General features: G+C 36.2%; 1 protein-coding gene across 1 annotated transcript in view; it reads left to right on the plus strand.

The window, feature by feature from the left end:
* The window catches only part of NLK (nemo like kinase), a 142,786-nt gene that overhangs the window by 76,415 nt on the left and 47,761 nt on the right, over nt 1-18,610 (plus strand). Inside the window, exons 2-3 of the mRNA XM_082861352.1 lie at nt 7,446-7,575; nt 16,066-16,121. Coding sequence (XP_082717478.1) covers nt 7,446-7,575; nt 16,066-16,121 — 186 coding nt within the window. The remainder of the gene's footprint in view (nt 1-7,445; nt 7,576-16,065; nt 16,122-18,610) is intronic.

Genomic DNA, 18,610 nt, shown 5'->3' on the forward strand with positions numbered 1-18,610 from the left:
ATATTTGAGTTGTTTCCAGTTTTAAGGGTATTAAAGATATGGCTGCCATGGACACACACACTTGTTTGTGTCTTAGTGTATAGGTACACAAATTCCTTTTGGGTATATACCTGAGAGTCAAATTGCTGGGTTCCAGTGTATATTTATTTTCATTTTAGTATATAAAACCAACCTGTTTCCCAAAGTGATTGTACAATTTACACTTCTACTAGCAGTGTATTAGAATTGACATTGCACCACATCTTCACCAAACATTTGGTATTGTCAGACTTTTAAACATTAGTCATTTTGGTGGTTATATCGTACTTTCTCATTTGGTTTTAATTTTCATTTCCCAAATGACTAATGAGGTTAAGCTCCTTTTCATATGTTTATTGGCCATTTGAATTAATCCTTTCTTGTGAAATGCCTATTCAGGCCCTTTGAAAAAATTGATTTGTAGGAATTATGTATGTATCTGGATAAGAGCCCTCTGTTCCTTTTTGCTCCTCCAGCCTTGCAGTCTCCTCTAAAGCCCTCTATTAGCAGAGTCTAACCTGAAGCTAGCTGGAAAAACCAAAACATGGTTTGCAGAGTCTTAGCCCCAGTATTATAGAGCAGTGTTTAGACGGATGGGCTTGAAATGGGAAACGCTAGCTTAAGGCACAACCTTCCTGTCTGCAGAGCCACCTTTATGATAAGCCAAGTGTCTAAATATGGGAGAATCTGTTTCTGAGCCATATTTCTATTTCATTGGTCTATTATATTAGCTAAATTACTGTGGCTTTATAATAAGTTTTCTTATCTGGTAGAGCAACTTTTCCCACCTTATTCTTCTTCAAGAGTGTCTTAGCTGTCCTTGGCATATTTGCATTTCCATAAAAACTTTAAGACTAATTTGTGTAGTTTCACAAAAAGAAAACCATTTCATGTTTTGAATTTCACTGAGTCTATAAGTCAATTTGGGGAGAATTGAAATTTTTGCAATATTGAGTAGTTTTCTAATTCATGAATATGGTATGTTTCTCCATTTATGTCTTTAATTTCTCTCAGTGATGTTTTTTAGTCCTTTTGTGTAAAAGTCTTGCTTAGCTTTTCTTAGTTTTAATCCCAGTATTGGATATTTTTAACATTATTATGAAAAACATTTAAATTTTTTTCATTTCATTTTTTATTTTGTAATTTTGCAAATATACATTTTCTTTAGTTTTGAATAATTAGACCCCATTAACCTACTACTCAAATTCAATAATTTCAATATTTGCTTTGTTTCAACAATATTTATTACTGTAGTATTTTAAAATAAATCTTAGATCTCATATCATTTCACCTATGTATACTTTGTATATACATCTCTAGAAAATATGGAAATTTAATTTATAATCATAATTTTAAACCATATTCAAATTTTCCCTTTTATTTCAAAAATGGCAGTTTACTGTTGGTGTGTTCAGACAGTTTACTTTTAACTTATAGCATATTGAGACTTACATTTTATGTTAATTATTAAAATATTAGCTTAACCACTAAACTATCAAATAATAAAGCATTCTCTATGGCAATTAAAAACAAAACTTTTGGGACTTCCCTGGTGGTCCAGTGGTAAAGAATCCGCCTTACAATGCAGGGGACGCAGATTAGATCCCTGGTTGGGGAACTAGGATCCCACATGCCGCGGGGCAATTAGGCCTGTGTGCCACAAACACTGAGCTCGCGCACCTCAACTAGAGAGCCTGCATGCCCCAAACTACAGAGCCCACGCGCTCTGGAACCCGCACACCACAACTATAGAGCCCACATGCCCTGGAGCCTGTGTGCCACAACTAGAGAAGAGAAAAAAACACACACGCCACAACTAGAGAGAAGCCCACCTGCCTCAACGAAAGATCCCACGTGGCTCAACAAACATCCCGCATGCCACAACTGAGACCTGACGCAGCCAAAAATAAAATATAAATAAATAATCTTAAAAAATAATAATAATTTAAAAACTTTTTCTGATGATGTGAAGTTTCTGTTTCTAAATTCATTACAATTTTTGACATTGGTAAAGCCATAATCTTATAAACCTACTATGTGAGTAAAACTGTCCTTTTCTTTCATTTGATGTCTTCCACATTTATGAAACTAATGTACAACAAAAACTGCCATCTTTAAATTTTTTTAAAAATCTTTATATTCCTCAGTGTTCCTGTTACTGAATACATATTTTTCAGGAATTCATCAATGGGATTGAAAGCAAGCATATTATTGTGTGACATAGTTTTAGTTTTGGTTACCCTTTGTAACCTCCTGTTGCCCAAAGTTGTTAAAATGCAAGAAGGAGTTGCAGTTGTGAATTATTTTCCTTTGTGGTTTTGTACAGAAACCTTTCCTTCATTGCAGCTGGTTTTCCTCCCCATACAATGTTCACAGGTCTATTTCTAGAAGACTGTGGGTAGTGTGCCATGAAAACTTTCTAGACTTGGCAGACTAGGCTATGTCATGTTCACCCTCTAACATGAGAAAATCCCCCTTGAAAAGGCAGTGTGGCAACTTTTGTGCAGGCCGGTCAGACTCTCACAGAGATTTTTTTTTTTTTTTTGCGGTACGCGGGCCTCTCACTGTTGTGGCCTCTCACGTTGCGGAGCACAGGCTCCGGACGCGCAGGCTCAGCGGCCATGGCTCACGGGCCCAGCCGCTCCGCGGCATGTGGGATCTTCCCAGACCGGGGTACGAACCTGTGTCCCCTGCATCGGCAGGCGGACTCTCAACCACTGCGCCACCAGGGAAGCCCTCTCACAGAGATATTTGACAGTGACTGAGGAGGAAGAGTCTCTCTGTCTTCCCAGCATCTACAGTAAGGATGGAACTAATTAATTCATGCTCTAAAGAACCATAAAATATTCCCAAGACAACAGTAATTAGCATTAAATAATTTTTCACCGATATTTTAACTTATTCAGTGGTTATTGGTTTGGGGAGTTGAGGCAGTCTTAAAAGTTAGCTCTTACAATAACAAGTATTTGAAAATAAATGTGACAGCTTGATATTGGATGGCTTACCTGTTCCTTATTCTTCCTCCTTCCCTTCCTGGGTCTCTCACTACAGATCAGCATGGCTCAGTGCTGTGTCTCATCTGCTGGGATCATTGCTGTTTATACTTACTTAGACACAGAGTTAAAGGATAAGTTCCTATTAACTCTCCCAGTTAAATGTAGATGTTTTGCTTCTCCTGATCAGTAGTGTTAGGATAGGAGAGAAAGAAAGAACTATTTCACTGCTTTGGTTTGGCTACTGTGTAAGACCTTTTTTTCCTCGTAATAATCAGATTAACAAATTTGGGGAGCATTTATAAGTATCTTAAAGGAAAAGGATTGCTTTCTTATGTATAGAGCTAACTCAGCAAATACCAAATTTGGATAAACATTTAAAAAGAAAAACCAAACATCAGAAAACCCCAGCTGATGGAACAAATTATCTAAATATGAAAGATGAGAATCCTTTTGTATGTGTATTTGGGTGGGGGCAGGGAAACCTAGAAGGTTTGTGCTTCTAAATAGTTTGCAACTCTGTATATTATGTCAGAGTGCACACAAGCTAGATAGAGCTTTTTGAAGTTCTGGTTATAAAAACCAGAGAGTCATACAAATAAATTCCATATTTAACCTGTAGTGTCCATGAACATATAATATATACTAAGGACAAATAAACATTTTCTAGACTTATTTTTGTCTCATAGTTTGCTATTGTTTTCTCAAGGAAACTTAATCTAAATACAAGTAAAAATAACTTTTAAGGAAGTGAATCTTGAAATGAATGTGAAGGCAATAATTAAATATTTAGAGCCTAGCTAGGAAGTTCTATTACTTAGATGTGTACTGTATTGGTACAGTTGACATAGTGATTGTAGTATGTATAGTAAAAAATAGAGAATTGCTGATTACAAGTTAATGTGACTAGAATTAGAAGAACCTGATTTTCTTAATCCAAGTTGAAGCATTCTCTCTCTTTTTTTTTTTTTTTTTTTTTTTGCTTTGGATAGTTAAAAACCTGTATTAGCACCATGAAATTTAAAACTGCTAAAATACATGGGGGAAAGATTCTTCACATAAAATGAGTGAGGAGCATTTAATTTCTTGGGGACTCTTGCTGATTAGTTATACTAATTAAAAGATATTATAATGTAACATTCTAGTGCCTGGGAAAGTATCCCCAATGATAAGTTTTACTCTTGTTTTCGTTTCACCTCTTCTGCTTGTCAGTAATATAAGCAGATTTGTGGCAGTGGTCACAGTTTCCTGGGATTAAGAAAACTCTACAACAAAACGACCACAACCATATCTAAAAAGCTTCCTGTTTTGGTATTGTACTCTTTTGACTGACTCTGTATCTCTCTGAAGAATGGCTCGTGGATTCTTTTGGCTGTTTAAAAAGCAGTTGAACTTAAATTCTAAGTGCAGAGAAGGATTGATGTACCCGGAGCAGATGTAAGAAAAGATTCTCACAACCCTTAAAACTTTATTTTTTTGTTTTTGTTTTTCTCTTTCTAAAACATTATTTTTAATGTAATGTTTACAGAATCAAATGTTAATTTAAAACTGAGGAAGTAAGTGCCTATTAATATAACTTGAATGATTATGAAGGTAATCAGATGAAATAACAGACGCACTGTTTTCATTTAGAGCGAACAGTATTTTAGAGAAAGTAACTGGTCATAAGTGAATTGTAGGTCGAAGGATGGCTCCATTTTCTGAAATGAGGAAAGTTGCCCTAAATGTTGTTCATTATCTCTACAGCTGGAGCTTCATTAACAAGTGCAGTTGAAATAACCAGGGTATTGCAGCAGCAGAGAAACTAAGCACAGCAAGCCTTTCAGTAACAAAGAAAATAAAAGAATTCCTGTGTAACAGGCTTCCACACTTATCTGTGTTCTGTGATACTGTTTGTGCTGAACTAAAGCATCTGCTACTTCAAGTTAAGAGAGAACAAACTCAACATGGCGTGAAATTACCGCACTGCCATTCACATTCATGAGATTATATTGTTGCCAGCCACAGGCATGACTGGCTTTTGCATGAATAATAAAATAAAATGCTGCTTTGTGAATTTTACCTTAAAACATTACAAGGCACAGATTTGAGCCAGGAGTGGATTTATCTTAAAGCAGCTTTCCTCACCACAGTAGGGTCAAGACCAGTAAGAAGTCAGAAGTTGCGAAATATTGCTGCATGAGGTCTTTGGAAAGGGTATTGTGTTAAATCAATTTACTCATTTTTAAAAATTAATATTGTGCAGGCTAGCTGTTAGACATATTAAAAATTATTAAAGTACCATTTGGCAACATCATAGTAATAATCATTGATTCAGGCAAAAAAACATCCATGGTTGCTAAAGGTAGTGGGTCAGAGTTTGATGAGGAATAGCCTATTTACATAGTTACAAAGGGAAAAAATAGTAACTTTGCAGTGGAGAAACCTGACAGACACCTCATCCAAGTGATCAAAGTTATCACCAGTAATGGGAAAAATCAACTTCATGAGCCTCCTAACGTGGTGCGCTAAGAAGACATCTGTGTTATTCCTGTGAAAAATACAGAACCTGAATCTAATCTCAAGAAAATGCCAGATAGACCCAAACTGAGGAATACAAACTAGCTGGCCTGTACTCTTCCAAAATGGCAATGTCATAAAAGATAAAGAAATGCTAATTAACTGTTCTAGATTAAAGAAGACTCTAGAGGCAATGACTACTGTGCAGTGTATGATCCAGAATTTCCCTTCCTTGCTGTTTCATTGACTTTTATCTTCCAGTATCTAGCTACAGAAGTGGTGTATTTAAACAGAAAAAAAATTTTAATAGTCAATATAATATTATATTTGGTTTCCTTCCTATTTTACTTTCCTAGATTATGTGGATTCTAAGCAATGTTGTGGATTTTGGTTGGTGTTTTTTAAACAACAGTCAAAAATGTTAGGTCTCTTAGCCTAGTTGAATTACATTTCAAGCTATTGAAGACTTGAAAATGATAATACTTAATTGTTTTAGCAACTTTTCAATCAGTGGGAGAAAGTGAAGTCCTCATGCTGTTTTAAAAATACTAGAATGCATTGTTTAAGAGTTTTACAAGAACTTAGGAAGTAGCAATCACTAAGATAAATTTATAAAGAAGTGATGATATTCATAAAGAAGTTTGGTATGATTTTTAGGTAAAAAATAGGAATGCTTTATTTTCAGGAAGGCAATTTGATGAGTGTCTTATTTCCTTGCGGACAAGATGAAGAAATAAACTGAGTGATTGTAGTTAATTAAATAAATAATTAATTGACTAACCATACACAGATTAATGATTGGATGCCGGCCTCATAGATGGCTTCTAGTGTTGTATCTGTTGCAGAGCTCTGTCCTCAGTCCTGTTCTAAACTTTAATTAACAACTTGGATAAAGGCATTGATGACATACCGACCAGATTTCAAAATGATACAAATCTGGGAGGAATAGCCAAAGCATTGAATGGCTGAAACAGAAAATGAAAGATAATGGTAGCCGAGCATGATAGGAATCTAGCAAAATAAATCTGACAGGAATAAATTCTACAAAGACAACCAGTCATCAATGATGGGTCGAAGGAAAAAAGCTTTAGGTTAATTCATGGAAACTCGATTAGCCAGATGGCCAATTGGCCATGTTTAGCAAAACTCTTTGATTTAATATGTATCGATTGGGTCCAATCAGAAAAATGGAAACACATTAGTATTTCAAACACAGGGAAATATAATACAAGGAGTTGGCAACATAGGTGTTAGAAGGCTAAAAGAGAGAAAAGGTGGACACTGAGCTATTAAAGAGAGTAACCACAAGGGGCAGCCATCATACCAAGAACTGAGAAACAGAAGGGAAGAAGTTACCATAACCTAGAAGCTACAGCCCCTAAGCTGCCACTCAGACTCATGAGGGGACACTGTTGTGTCCTGAAACCCATACTACTAAAAGATGTTTCATTTATATAAGAAACCAAAATACTCAAACTGTATTCTCTACATTCAACTAAAAGTGACCACATCTGAATGAACACTTCTTCCATCTTGAATTTGGTTCTGAAAATAAAGCATAAAACTAATTTGACTTCAGTCGTGTTAATGTTCAATACTTTTTCTCCCGTCTTTAAAATGGCTTTACCACTAGTAGCCCTCCTACCTCTGATGTATTGCTAAGTGACCTCTCAGGAAGGTTAAGTGTTTATAGAAATTTAGACAGGGATTTTAAAAAAAGAAAAAAGCATGGCAAATGAGTTGGGTGGGCTAAACATTCTCTTTGATTATACTTTTTTAAATCTTTCTCACTGATACCTGAAGCATTATTAAGTGGATTTAATATTGAGTGTTTTAACATAAAGGTATTTGTCATGCTCTGAAACATTGAAGAACAAAGTTTGGGATTGATTTCTCTGTCTTTTTTTCCTCTCCCCCTAAATATTGTGTCTTTAGGTCAGTAACAGATCCAAGAGATGGAAAGAGAGTAGCACTCAAAAAGATGCCCAACGTCTTCCAGAATCTGGTCTCTTGCAAAAGGGTCTTCCGGGAATTGAAGATGTTGTGTTTTTTTAAACATGATAATGTAAGTGAAATCAGTGTTTGGGATAAACTATTTCCTAAGTATGTTTGATTATATTAGTAAAGAGCAAAAGAGAGTTAAAAAGGGTACATGTACCATATTAAGGGATTTGGAAACCTGAGACAAATTAGACCTTTTTTGTGAATGAGCAAGTTTAAGTGAATTCTAGGATTTATTGATTGACAGATAAATATTAATTGATTTAAAGCAAATGTTAATATTTAGCTTGGGAACAATACTAATGTACAACATAAAAATAGAGTATAATACGTAGTCTGAGTGATTTAAATAGAAGTAATTGGCCCCTGATTTTAAATGCTTTGTTTATATCTTTTAATATTTTAAACCAGAGATTAAAGATGTGAGAAAAAAGTTTCTCCTCTTAAAAACAATACAGCTTTTAAAGATAACATAGTTTATCTTATTTATGGCTGTGTTTAGAGATGTCAGGATTCGTGGGGAAACAGAATCACAGTGGTTTGAGAGAGCTTCTTCTCAACTAATCCTGAATTAAAAGTTTGGTATGTGTAAAATTTACCTGGGGGATGTTAGCATTGGACTCTTAGTTTTCAGTTTCATATGAAAAGAAAAACTGCCTCACATTCTGCATTTGGTACTCAAGCAGTGCTATTTTAATTGCTGAAATAAAAATCAGGAAACCAGTAATTTCTTGTGAGTCTGACTGCTTGTTTGCACAGGAACCTGAAGAACTTTGGCCGAAGTGTAGGTCACACTTTAAGAGATAAATTTGTAAAAGTTTGAACTATTTGGTAAAACTAGGAATATCAAACTTACAATACGTTCACTTGAAGCTCCTTGGTTTGACACATTTCGCTTTATTGATTACCCCTCTTGAAATCCATTTTCCTTAAACTTTTTTAGAAAGTAACTGCTTGTCTTTCATTCAGTTGGGACTGCCTAGCCATGTGTTTGTTTGTTTCAATAACTTTGAAAACATCATTCCAGTTGCTATTTTATGACTGTTTCCTGAAATTTTGGAAGTGATTTTAGAATGATGTCTAGTGCTTGCTTTGTTATTTCTTGAATTTGCCTGAGTGAGTGCCACCCCAGCATCAAAGAGTACAAACCTTATGTACATTGTCAGAGACTCAAGTAAAGGGGTCCACAATAAAGAACTACTTTGAAGGTGGTATCAGAAATTCACTTTCTAAGGGTTTCAATGGTTTATTCAAACCTATCTTGGCTTCTTTTATAAAGGAGGGATGGTGTAATAGGCTGCTATCTGTATATGTTGCTGTCTTTGCTCATGACTCATTCCTATAGAGTAACTAATTAAGTTACAAAGATAGTGTCAGAGTGAGTAGTGTAAGAAAAGAAACAAACTGCAGTCTTGAAAATCACACATATTAAAACACAGCAACTACTGTTCGAGCTCCTGAGCTGTATCGTAAGAGAGTGCTTGTGATTTCTATGGGAATGTTCAAAAGTGAGGCAAATAGTTGGAGATGGGACATCATGGCACCACTATTTTATACATAATGAATTTATGCTGTGCACTGAGATCTACAAAAGCATCTCAGGGCCAGCATACCTGGTATGTGTGGAATGCCAATCTAAGAGGCAACTGGTATTTGATGTAGTTAAGACAACAGATGTTTATTAATTGTGTCCTGTGTGCAGAGTGCAGTGCTAGGTCATGTGGAGAATACAAAAAAAAGTTCAAAACATGGTCCTTTTTTGAAGGAAGTGGACCGGGTGTTTAAGCATTTGTTACCAAGTGTCAGAAAATGTGTAGATGCTTTACATATATTAATTTAATACTTAAACGTCTTGCCAGATAGTGCTTATTATCCCTACTTTACAGAGGAGGAAACCAAAGCTTAGAGTTAAGTAGTTTGCCCAAGGTCAGGGTGGCACAGATTGAAGTCTAAATCTGTCTTGCTTCAGGGCCCATATTCATTAATTCAGTAAACATTTACTGTGCACATCCTATATCCCTAAACTACATCAGCTTCTAGGGGTTTCTACCCTCAAGGAGTTTAGTAATGTGATACTGTGATAACAGTGCTGTGGGAGGACTGCCTGCATGGTTAAACATTAATACAGGACACTGTGTGTGCTGCGCATAGTGAAAAGCTGGGCAACCAAACCTAAAAATATATTCGAATCACCAAGTGAGCCTTCAAAATGCAGATTCATGGGTTTCATCCCAGACCTACTACATTGTAATCTCTGGGGTTGAGACCCCGATAGCTGTATTTTTTTAAAGCTTCTCGGGTGAAAGATGACAGACAAGTATTGTACTATTAAGAAAAAGAGAGTAATTGTCATGGACTTAAAATCTCAAAGATGCTTTAAACAGGGAGAAACCTTAAGATGAGCCTTTTGAGATTAACATTTGATTGAATAGAAGGAAAAGAAAGGAATGTCATGATGAAAATGGCATTTAGAAAGATTAACCTGGCTGTTGTAGGAAGGGTGGATTTTAATTTGGATGGCTTTTTATGTGACAGAGAATAGCTGCAAAACCCTGGAAGCCTTTAGATTTTCTTTTGAACAGAACCTTCGAAGTCATTGTATCATATTCATTGATTTCAGGTGATCTGACTGATTGAGATACACACACACACACACACACACACACACACACACACACACACGCACACGCACATTTTTTTCCTTAAAGGTTGTTCATCTTAAAGGGATAGGTTCGCCTTGATGTAGCAACTTAGAGAAACAGAAATGGGTTTAACTTTCTAAAGATTGGTGTTGTTTAGGCCTCTCAGTAGTGTCTAGTCAGAATCTGAGCTATTATAAAATCTGACAAAATATTCTCTACTTTGCCCATCTGTGCACTTGTGCATATATGTACACACACACACACACACATGCACATACACACACACACACACACAGAGTTGTCATTTTATCGGCATGGAAAATGGGTGACTGAGGGTTTTTTCATTCTTTGACAATCTGATGAATGCCATGAACCCTCTTTTGGAAAAATACATATACACATAATTTTTATGTCATTTTAGACTTTTACTAGTCCTTTAATGCCCATCCAGTGCCTCCTTAGGACCTATTGATTCCTGCTAAGAGCCCCTGTAATAGAGTTCTTGGGTTTTTCTTGTCCTTAGGCAATAGCACTAAGCACACGGTAGGTAGTCAGTCTATTGAACAGTGAGTGAGTGAGTGAAAGTGACAGGGAAATAAAATATGAAATCTCGGAGTCTGGAATGGTAACCTCAGTGATCTCTCTTGGAGTTACTTTTTCCCAACCTTTTAGTTCTGGAGTAGAGGAGGCAAAAGAGGAGGTAGTGAAGGCAAAGCGGGATCATTTGTTTTCCTCTGTATAGTCTAACTGAACTCAAATAAGGCCTCTCTAGGTTCATAAGTAGGATAAAGAATCATACCAATAGGACCCTTCTCTGAACGCAGACAAGCTGTTTGGCTGCAGACATTATTAATGCTAATGGTTCTGCTGCTAAGGAGTGTGAAAAGGCAAAGGATACTTAGAATAAGTTACTTATCAGTGGATTTGGTTTTGTGTGCTCTGTGCCTAAAATTTGTGGTACTGAGCAGATTCTTGATGCATTTAAAATAATACAGGCTCTTGCGTTCATGAATTGGAATACTCACTGTGGTTAATACCCATGTGCTTCCCAAGTTGAACTATGTATTCAATGTAATTCCAAAGAGAATCCCAGCAGGGTTTTATGCGTATGTGTGTGTGGAAATCGACAAACATTCTAAAGTTTATGGAAGTGGAAAAGACCTAAAATACTCAAGACAATCTTGAAGAAGTTGAACGAAGTTGGAGATTCACACTTGAAGCTATAATAATCAAGGCAGCACAAGGACAGAAAAATAGATTAATGGAACAGAATAGAGTAGAACAGAATAGAGTCTATAAACTGACATACACATACATGTCCACCTGATTTACAAGACAGGTGCCACTGCAATCCAGAGGGAAATGGCTATCCATTTCAATAAACAGGAATCAGGGACTTTCTTGGCAGTCCAGTGGTTAAGAATTCGCCTTCCAATGCAGAGGGTGCGGGTTCGATCCCTGGTTGGGGAGCTAAGATCCCGCATGCCTCGTGCCCAAAAAACCAAAACATGAAACAGAAGCAATATTGTAACAAATTCAATAAAGACTTTTAAAAATAAATAAACAAACAGGAATCAATTAGATATCCATATGAAAAAAATCTACTTCTTGACATATACATAAATTAATTCAAAATGGATCATAGACTTAAATATGAAAAGTAAAGTTACAAAGCTTCTGGAATAAAACATAGGAAAATGTCTTCATGACTGAAATAAACAAAGATTTCTTAACTAGAGAAGTAAAGCATTGACCTTTTTTTTTAAAAAAGTGTTAAACAGGACACCATTAACATTAAAAATTAATGCTCATCAGAAGTTTAAGAGAATGAAAAGACAGACCTCAGGCATTATCCAACAAAAAACTTGTTTCCAGAATATATTATGTGATAGAACAAGTTTTAAAATAAATATTTAGCATTTGAGGAAGACCATTAGAAATAAATATTTTACTTGACGTTTTTCAGACTGTAAATTCTGTATCTAAACATCATATATCTTATAAAGAGCTTCTACAGATCAAGAATTTTTACCCATCAGTAAAAGACTTAATCAAGAATTTCACATAAAAGGATAACCAAGTGGCTAATAAGCATATGACAAATTGCTCAAAGTTGTTAGTCATCAGAGAAATGTAAATTAAGACTAGTGAGATACTACTATGTACTCACCAGAATGACTTAAATAAAAGACTGACAATACCCAGTGTTGACAAGGATGCGAATCAGCTGAAACTCATCATTGCTGGTGAGAATGTAAATTCGTAAAACCACTTAGGAAACCTGGCAGTTTCTGCTAAAGCTAAATATACACCTGCCCAGTGACCCAGCAGTTGTACTCTTTGGTATACTCAAGACAAATGACTGCATACATCTACCAAAGGACATGTACAAAAATGTTCATAGAAACTTTATTCATGATACCATTTGGAAACAACCGAAAAGTTTGCCAGCAGTACTCTGGATAAATACATTGTGTTAGTTCATATAATGGTATACTGCACATCAATAAAAAGGATGAGGATCCACACATGGGTGTATCTCACAGGCGTAACAGTAAATGAAAGAAGCCATATACAAAGGTCTTCAGTCATTATGATTCAATTTGTATAAAGTTCAAGGACAGGCAAAAGGAGTCTGTGGTGATGGAAATGAGAATAATCGTAACCTCTGAGCAGAGATGGGTTTTGACTGGAAAGGAGCAAGGGGGGCCTTGAAATCCTTAATTTCTTGATCTAGATTTTAACCATGGAGTAAATATTTATCTTGTTATACACTTTGTATGTAGAAATTAATCAGATTATACACTTAGGATTTGTATACTTTATTATATCTTACAACTCTATAAAAAATAGTAATAGTAACCGTCACTACCTTAAAGAACTTGAAATGTATTCCGGGTGGGGGTGGTGGTGAGAGAATGGGGAGGTGGGAGCTCCTTTGCTTAAATATGGGAATGCACTCTACAAACAGTTAAATTTTTAGTCTTTACATTTAGGATTGCAGTTATTCACAGCAATTGTGTTTTTTTTGTTTGTTTGTTTTGCGGTACGCGGGCCTCTCACTGTTGTGGCCTCTCCCGTTGCGGAGCACAGGCTCTGGACGCGCAGGCTCAGCGGCCATGGCTCACGGGCCCAGCCGCTCCGTGGCATGTGGGATCTTCCCGGACCGGGGCACGAACCCGTGTCCCCTGCATCGGCAGGCGGACTCTCAACCACTGTGCCACCAGGGAAGCCCGCTTTAGTTCATTTTTTAATTAAACATGTCTGCTTGCTTTTTTATGTATTTGAGATCTTCTGACGAGTCTGTGGTATTTTGGGATACTTTGACTCTTTACAAGTCAAAGTCTTTACAAGGGTCCTCCTATTTACATCATAAGGCTAATCTCACGTACTTTATTCCCACAGATAGTAGAGGGGTTATAGAAGGACTTGGGCTTTTTAAATAGTGAGTCAGGCATGAAGTCTGGAGTTTGAAACTCTGCTACTATTCCTTCTCACTTCCTCATTTACACCACTTCTGAGATTCATGTATCATCTCTAATGGTCTAAGCACTGTTTTTGCCACATAGGAACACTGTGGAATGCCATCATCCGATAAACATTTTGAGGTGGTAGAAAGAACAGGAGTATAAGACAACAGCCATTTCAAAATTTCCAGGCAGAGTTTAAAATATTGTACCTTCAAAGCTAAGAATCATAGCTAAATGCTTTGGTGCAGATGTCTAGCCCTGTTTTATATGGCTTTTCTACAGAAAGCCTCATCAAATTTGGAGTAAGAAAGCCTCATTCTTCTCTGTCAAGGTTTAAAATGTATGGTTGTCACTTTCCTTTAGATAACCTCTAATTATAGCAGATAGATTTGAAGTGTAAAATAGCTTTGTCTAATGGACGCTGTCACTCATTGCATTCTGTTTTCCCCCAAGACAGGATGTATGTTGTTCAGATACAGAACTTAGAGTCCAAAAGATGTCAAGTAAAACATTAATTTTTAACTGCCTTCCACAAGCATCAAATATTCATGTTAAAATTTTTTCTATCACATAATGAGAAATGAATTTATGTGAATTTGTGACACTAGCTAATTATAGGTTTTTAAAAATATAGAAATGAAATAATTTATCTTTCATATGATAAAAATTATTCTTTGAAGGAACTGGAAAATCTGTTATTTTCCATTTATACGAAGAGTCTAAGTATAAACATTTTAATTCAGAAAGGAAATATAGATATTCTTTATAAAACATCTAAACTATTTTAAAACCTTTATATTTAACTGGTTTTAAAGTGAATGAAAGCTTTTTCAATACAGGAGGTTTTAGTTTAATTAAAAATTTTAAAGTGAAAAACTCTTGGCTGAAAAAAGAATAACCTTTAAAATGAACAAAGTTCCTTCCATACATAAATTGCAAGGGGAAAAGAGAAAGAAATCTGTAGGTAAAACTTGAAAGACATAAATCAACCATAATATATAAAGCTTCTTCAGCTCCTGATTTAGATTAACAAACTTTTTTTAAAAAAATTAGAAATTTGAGCACTGGATATTTGATGGTATTGAAAAACAGTAAATTTTCAGATTTGATAATTGTACTTTTTTAAAGTTTTTATCTTTTAGAGATATTTACTGATGTATAGGTGAAATAAGTCTTGTATTTTCTTCAAAATTATATAGGGAGTGTGGAGGGCATAGATGAAGCAAGAATGGTCATGTGTAGATAACTACTAAGGCCAGGTCTTGATTACGTGTGTATTCTTTATACTATTCTGCCCACTTTTATAAGTTTGAAATTCTCCATAATAAAAAAATTTTTTTCTTAAAAAACTAAGCTAAAGATCAGAAAATTTGAACTTGTACTACACAGTTTATTTCCTGTTAAATAATTTCTTCTGTATCCTTTGAGCCTGGTAGTTTTCATTAGCAAGATAGATTCAGATTCTTAGGTGTGACATCATAGATGGGGCTTAAAAGAGTAGATAAACAGCTGGTAGGGAAAGAAGGCCTATTTGTTGTGTTTCGATGGCAGAAGTTACATTGGTAGTGTGCTGCTTTTATAAAGGACTTGAATTTCAGATGCCTCAAAGTCTTTTTTTCCTACCCTAGTGACTTCTTTTTTTGTACTTGGAATAAGATCCAAAACACTTACCATAATTTAAAGAGACTTTGTGTGATATAACCCTGCCTTTCTCTTCTGTTTTATCCTAGTCTATTTTCTTCCCACCCACTGTGTTCCATAAGCACTGGCATTTCTGTTTCTGGAATCTGCCTGGTTCTTTCTTGCCTCAGTGCCTTTACATTGCCTGACCAACACCTATTCGCCCTTCAACTCTTAGAGTAGTTTTGCTTCAGGGAAGCTCTTTCTCCCACTCCTCTTTACTTTTTCCCTTCATAATAATAAATGTCACAATTAGATTTTTGTGTAACTATTTGTTTAATGCCTTCCTCTCCCGTGGTCTCCAGAACAGGGATGATTATCAGTTTTATTCATCAGCTTTCCCCGAGAGCCTCCCACAGTACCTGCCAGATAGAATGCACTTAGTAAACACTTTTTGAACAGAGGAGTAAAGGAATGAATGGTAGATATGGCTCCTCATGCTCTTAAAGCAACACTGATCATTAAAAATCGGGCATTTCTTTCCAGCACTCTGCTGTGCAGGGGTTCTGGTAGCATGTAGTATAACCCAATTGCCTCTCTGATATTGGCATAAGTAAAATCGTCTTTGAAAGTGATTTTACAAAACCTATCTTAATGTTTTGGACCATGTTTCTTGATTGATAAATTTAGTTAATCTCAGTGTTCAGTTGTAACCAAGCCTAAAATCATTAATGAGTTAATAGTGTTTTTTTGTATTTATGTCATATTTTGTTTCTTTTTTGTTTCTCTAAATTTGGCTTTTTTTTTTTTTCCTTTTCCCAGGTACTCTCTGCCCTTGACATACTCCAACCTCCACACATTGACTATTTTGAAGAAATGTATCCTAACCAGGGAACGTGAAAGAAGGGAGCAATTTTTTATTAATTTCTTCTTCTAGCACCTTCTGGGGTTCATGCCTTGAAGTGTATTAAATCTCATCCTTGCAGAAGTGGTTGAGTACCTGGAACCAGGTAATTTTGAAATCCCAAGTATCTGACAGAGCACAGTATTATCAATATATCCTGAGTGGTGATACCACAAAACAAGACTTCTGAACAGATATTTCATTTAATCCCCACAGCCTTGTGAGATAGGTATTGCTATTCCCATTTTGCTGGTGAAACCATTGAGGCAGCTGTGTTGTAGTAGAACTCAATAAAGTGCTCGTATCACTATACAACAACTGCCAATCAGTCAAGAAGGTAATACTGCCCTTTTATCCACCACTTGGGGTAAGGTGAAAATTAAAGAGAGCTCTTGAATACTATAATTCTTGATGGTATTTTATCCCACCAGTCCTTTGTGGAACTAATCCCTTTGTGCAGTAAAGGGTTAACTCAGTGGACTTGGGGTGCTCCACCCCCGTACATTCCAAAGAAGAGACTGGCCCTTGACCAGCTCCTGACTGATAGAGTGTCTTTGTATACCTCTTGGCATACAAAAATGAGATCTTGGGCCAGGCCAGATGGTTCTGACACACCCTTTCTTTAAAAGTATAAAATTAATCTAAGGATAGAAGGATTGAGAAAGTTCTTTTCTCCTCAGCTATAGGTCAGTGGTAGCAACTGAGGTGAGAGCATTAAGGATTCCATTTCTTAGACTTCCTGAAGATTACCTGGCTCCTCACTGAAGAAAAGAAGGAAGCTGGTAGGATGGGGGCAGTACTTGTTTCATTAAGCAGAAGCAACTTTCTACACCTGGCCAGGAGCCACCTTCTTTATCCTTTTTGTTGGTGAGAAGGGCATCCACATACTAGAAGGCATTCCTCTGAGTGTGTAATACTGTCTCTGCCTCTTTGGAAATTAAGAAATTTTCTTTATTAAATAAGAATTTTACTGGATTTACAGGTATGTCAGGGGTCCCCAAGATCACCCTCAGGGTTGATGATTCAGTGAAAGGACTCAAGGACCCAGGAAAGCTGTTCTACTCACAGTTACAGTTTATTACAGCAAAAGGATATAGATTAAAATCAGCAAAGGAAAAAGGTACCTAAGGCAGAATCCAAGAGAAACCAGACACAAAGTTCCAGTTGTCCTTTCCCAGTGGAATTGCACAGATAGAGTTTAATTCTCCCAGCAACAGTGTATGACAACACAGGTAAATGTTATTGACCAGGGCGGCTCACCTGAGCCTTGGTGTCCAGGGTTTTTATTGGAGGTCAGTGAGCCTTAGGGACTGACCTTAGCAACTCAGCCTTCAGCCCTGCTCCCTTCTCCTCACCCAGAGGTTGAACTAATACAGCTGGCCCAGGGCCCCAGGTGAACAAAAACAGGTGTTCACCATAAATCACATTGTTAACGTAAGCCATCTGGTATGGCCAAAGCATCAGGTATACTAAGACATTCATATGAGGCAGGATATTGCAAGAGTTCAGAGGTTATTTCCCGGGAGCCAGTCGGGGGCCAGTCCTAAAGACTTTTGGAATGTGTAGGTTTGGGGCAACCCAGATCTGCTGAGTTAACCCTTTACTGCACTTAGGCCATCTGTGGGGAAAGAATGTTTTCATATAAGATAATTGGTGAATATGAGTATTTTAAATAAATGTCAGATATTTTTAGATTTTCTTCACTGAACTTAGCTAATTCATTATATCCATGTCTGTCTTATAGTTCAAGCATGAATTGTCTACATCAGGCATTAATTTTTTGTACTTGGGTTTGTCATTCCTTTAAAAACCCTATGTGTGCTTTTATAAGCTAGGAGTTCTCAATCGCTTATTATTATAGGCCATAATTTGAGTCTGGGAGATCCTGGATTCATTATTATTTCAAATACTTGCAGAGCAGAGGAAATTTTAGCATAGTTATGGTTTAAAACCATGAGTGGTTGGTAGCTGATTTCAGCCCATTTCATTAGCTAGCAGAATGTTTCTATGAAATTCTTTCCGTAAAATTGTTCATGAATGTTTAAATTAGAAGCCTTTGTCATAAAATATTCACAGCACCCCTGGTACACCATTTACTTAAATGTTTTACTTTTTTATTTAATTATTTACCTTCAGGTTAAAAGATTGACACCTGTGCTTTCACAGTAGTTAGCTGGCTACAGATGGAAAAACCTTCAAACCTAAACGTCAATATTCTTTTTGTCTGTTGTCTAATTTTTAGCTATATGTAGAATGATACACAGAAAAAAGGTGTTTTCCAGTGGTGGTGCCATTTGGAAAGCACCAAATCCTGTTAACATAAAAAAGAATTAAACCTGTAGCTGCTACAGGATGATAAAGACTTTTTAGCAAGGCATGGTTTAGCTTGGGAAACGGAACACTAAAATTTTGTGTTTTAGAACAGCTATTAAATGGAAATGTAAGAAATGCCTTAGTTATTAC

Source organism: Leucopleurus acutus (assembly GCF_964270905.1).
Source record: "Leucopleurus acutus genome assembly, chromosome: 19".
NCBI classification, from domain to species: Eukaryota; Metazoa; Chordata; class Mammalia; order Artiodactyla; family Delphinidae; genus Leucopleurus; species Leucopleurus acutus.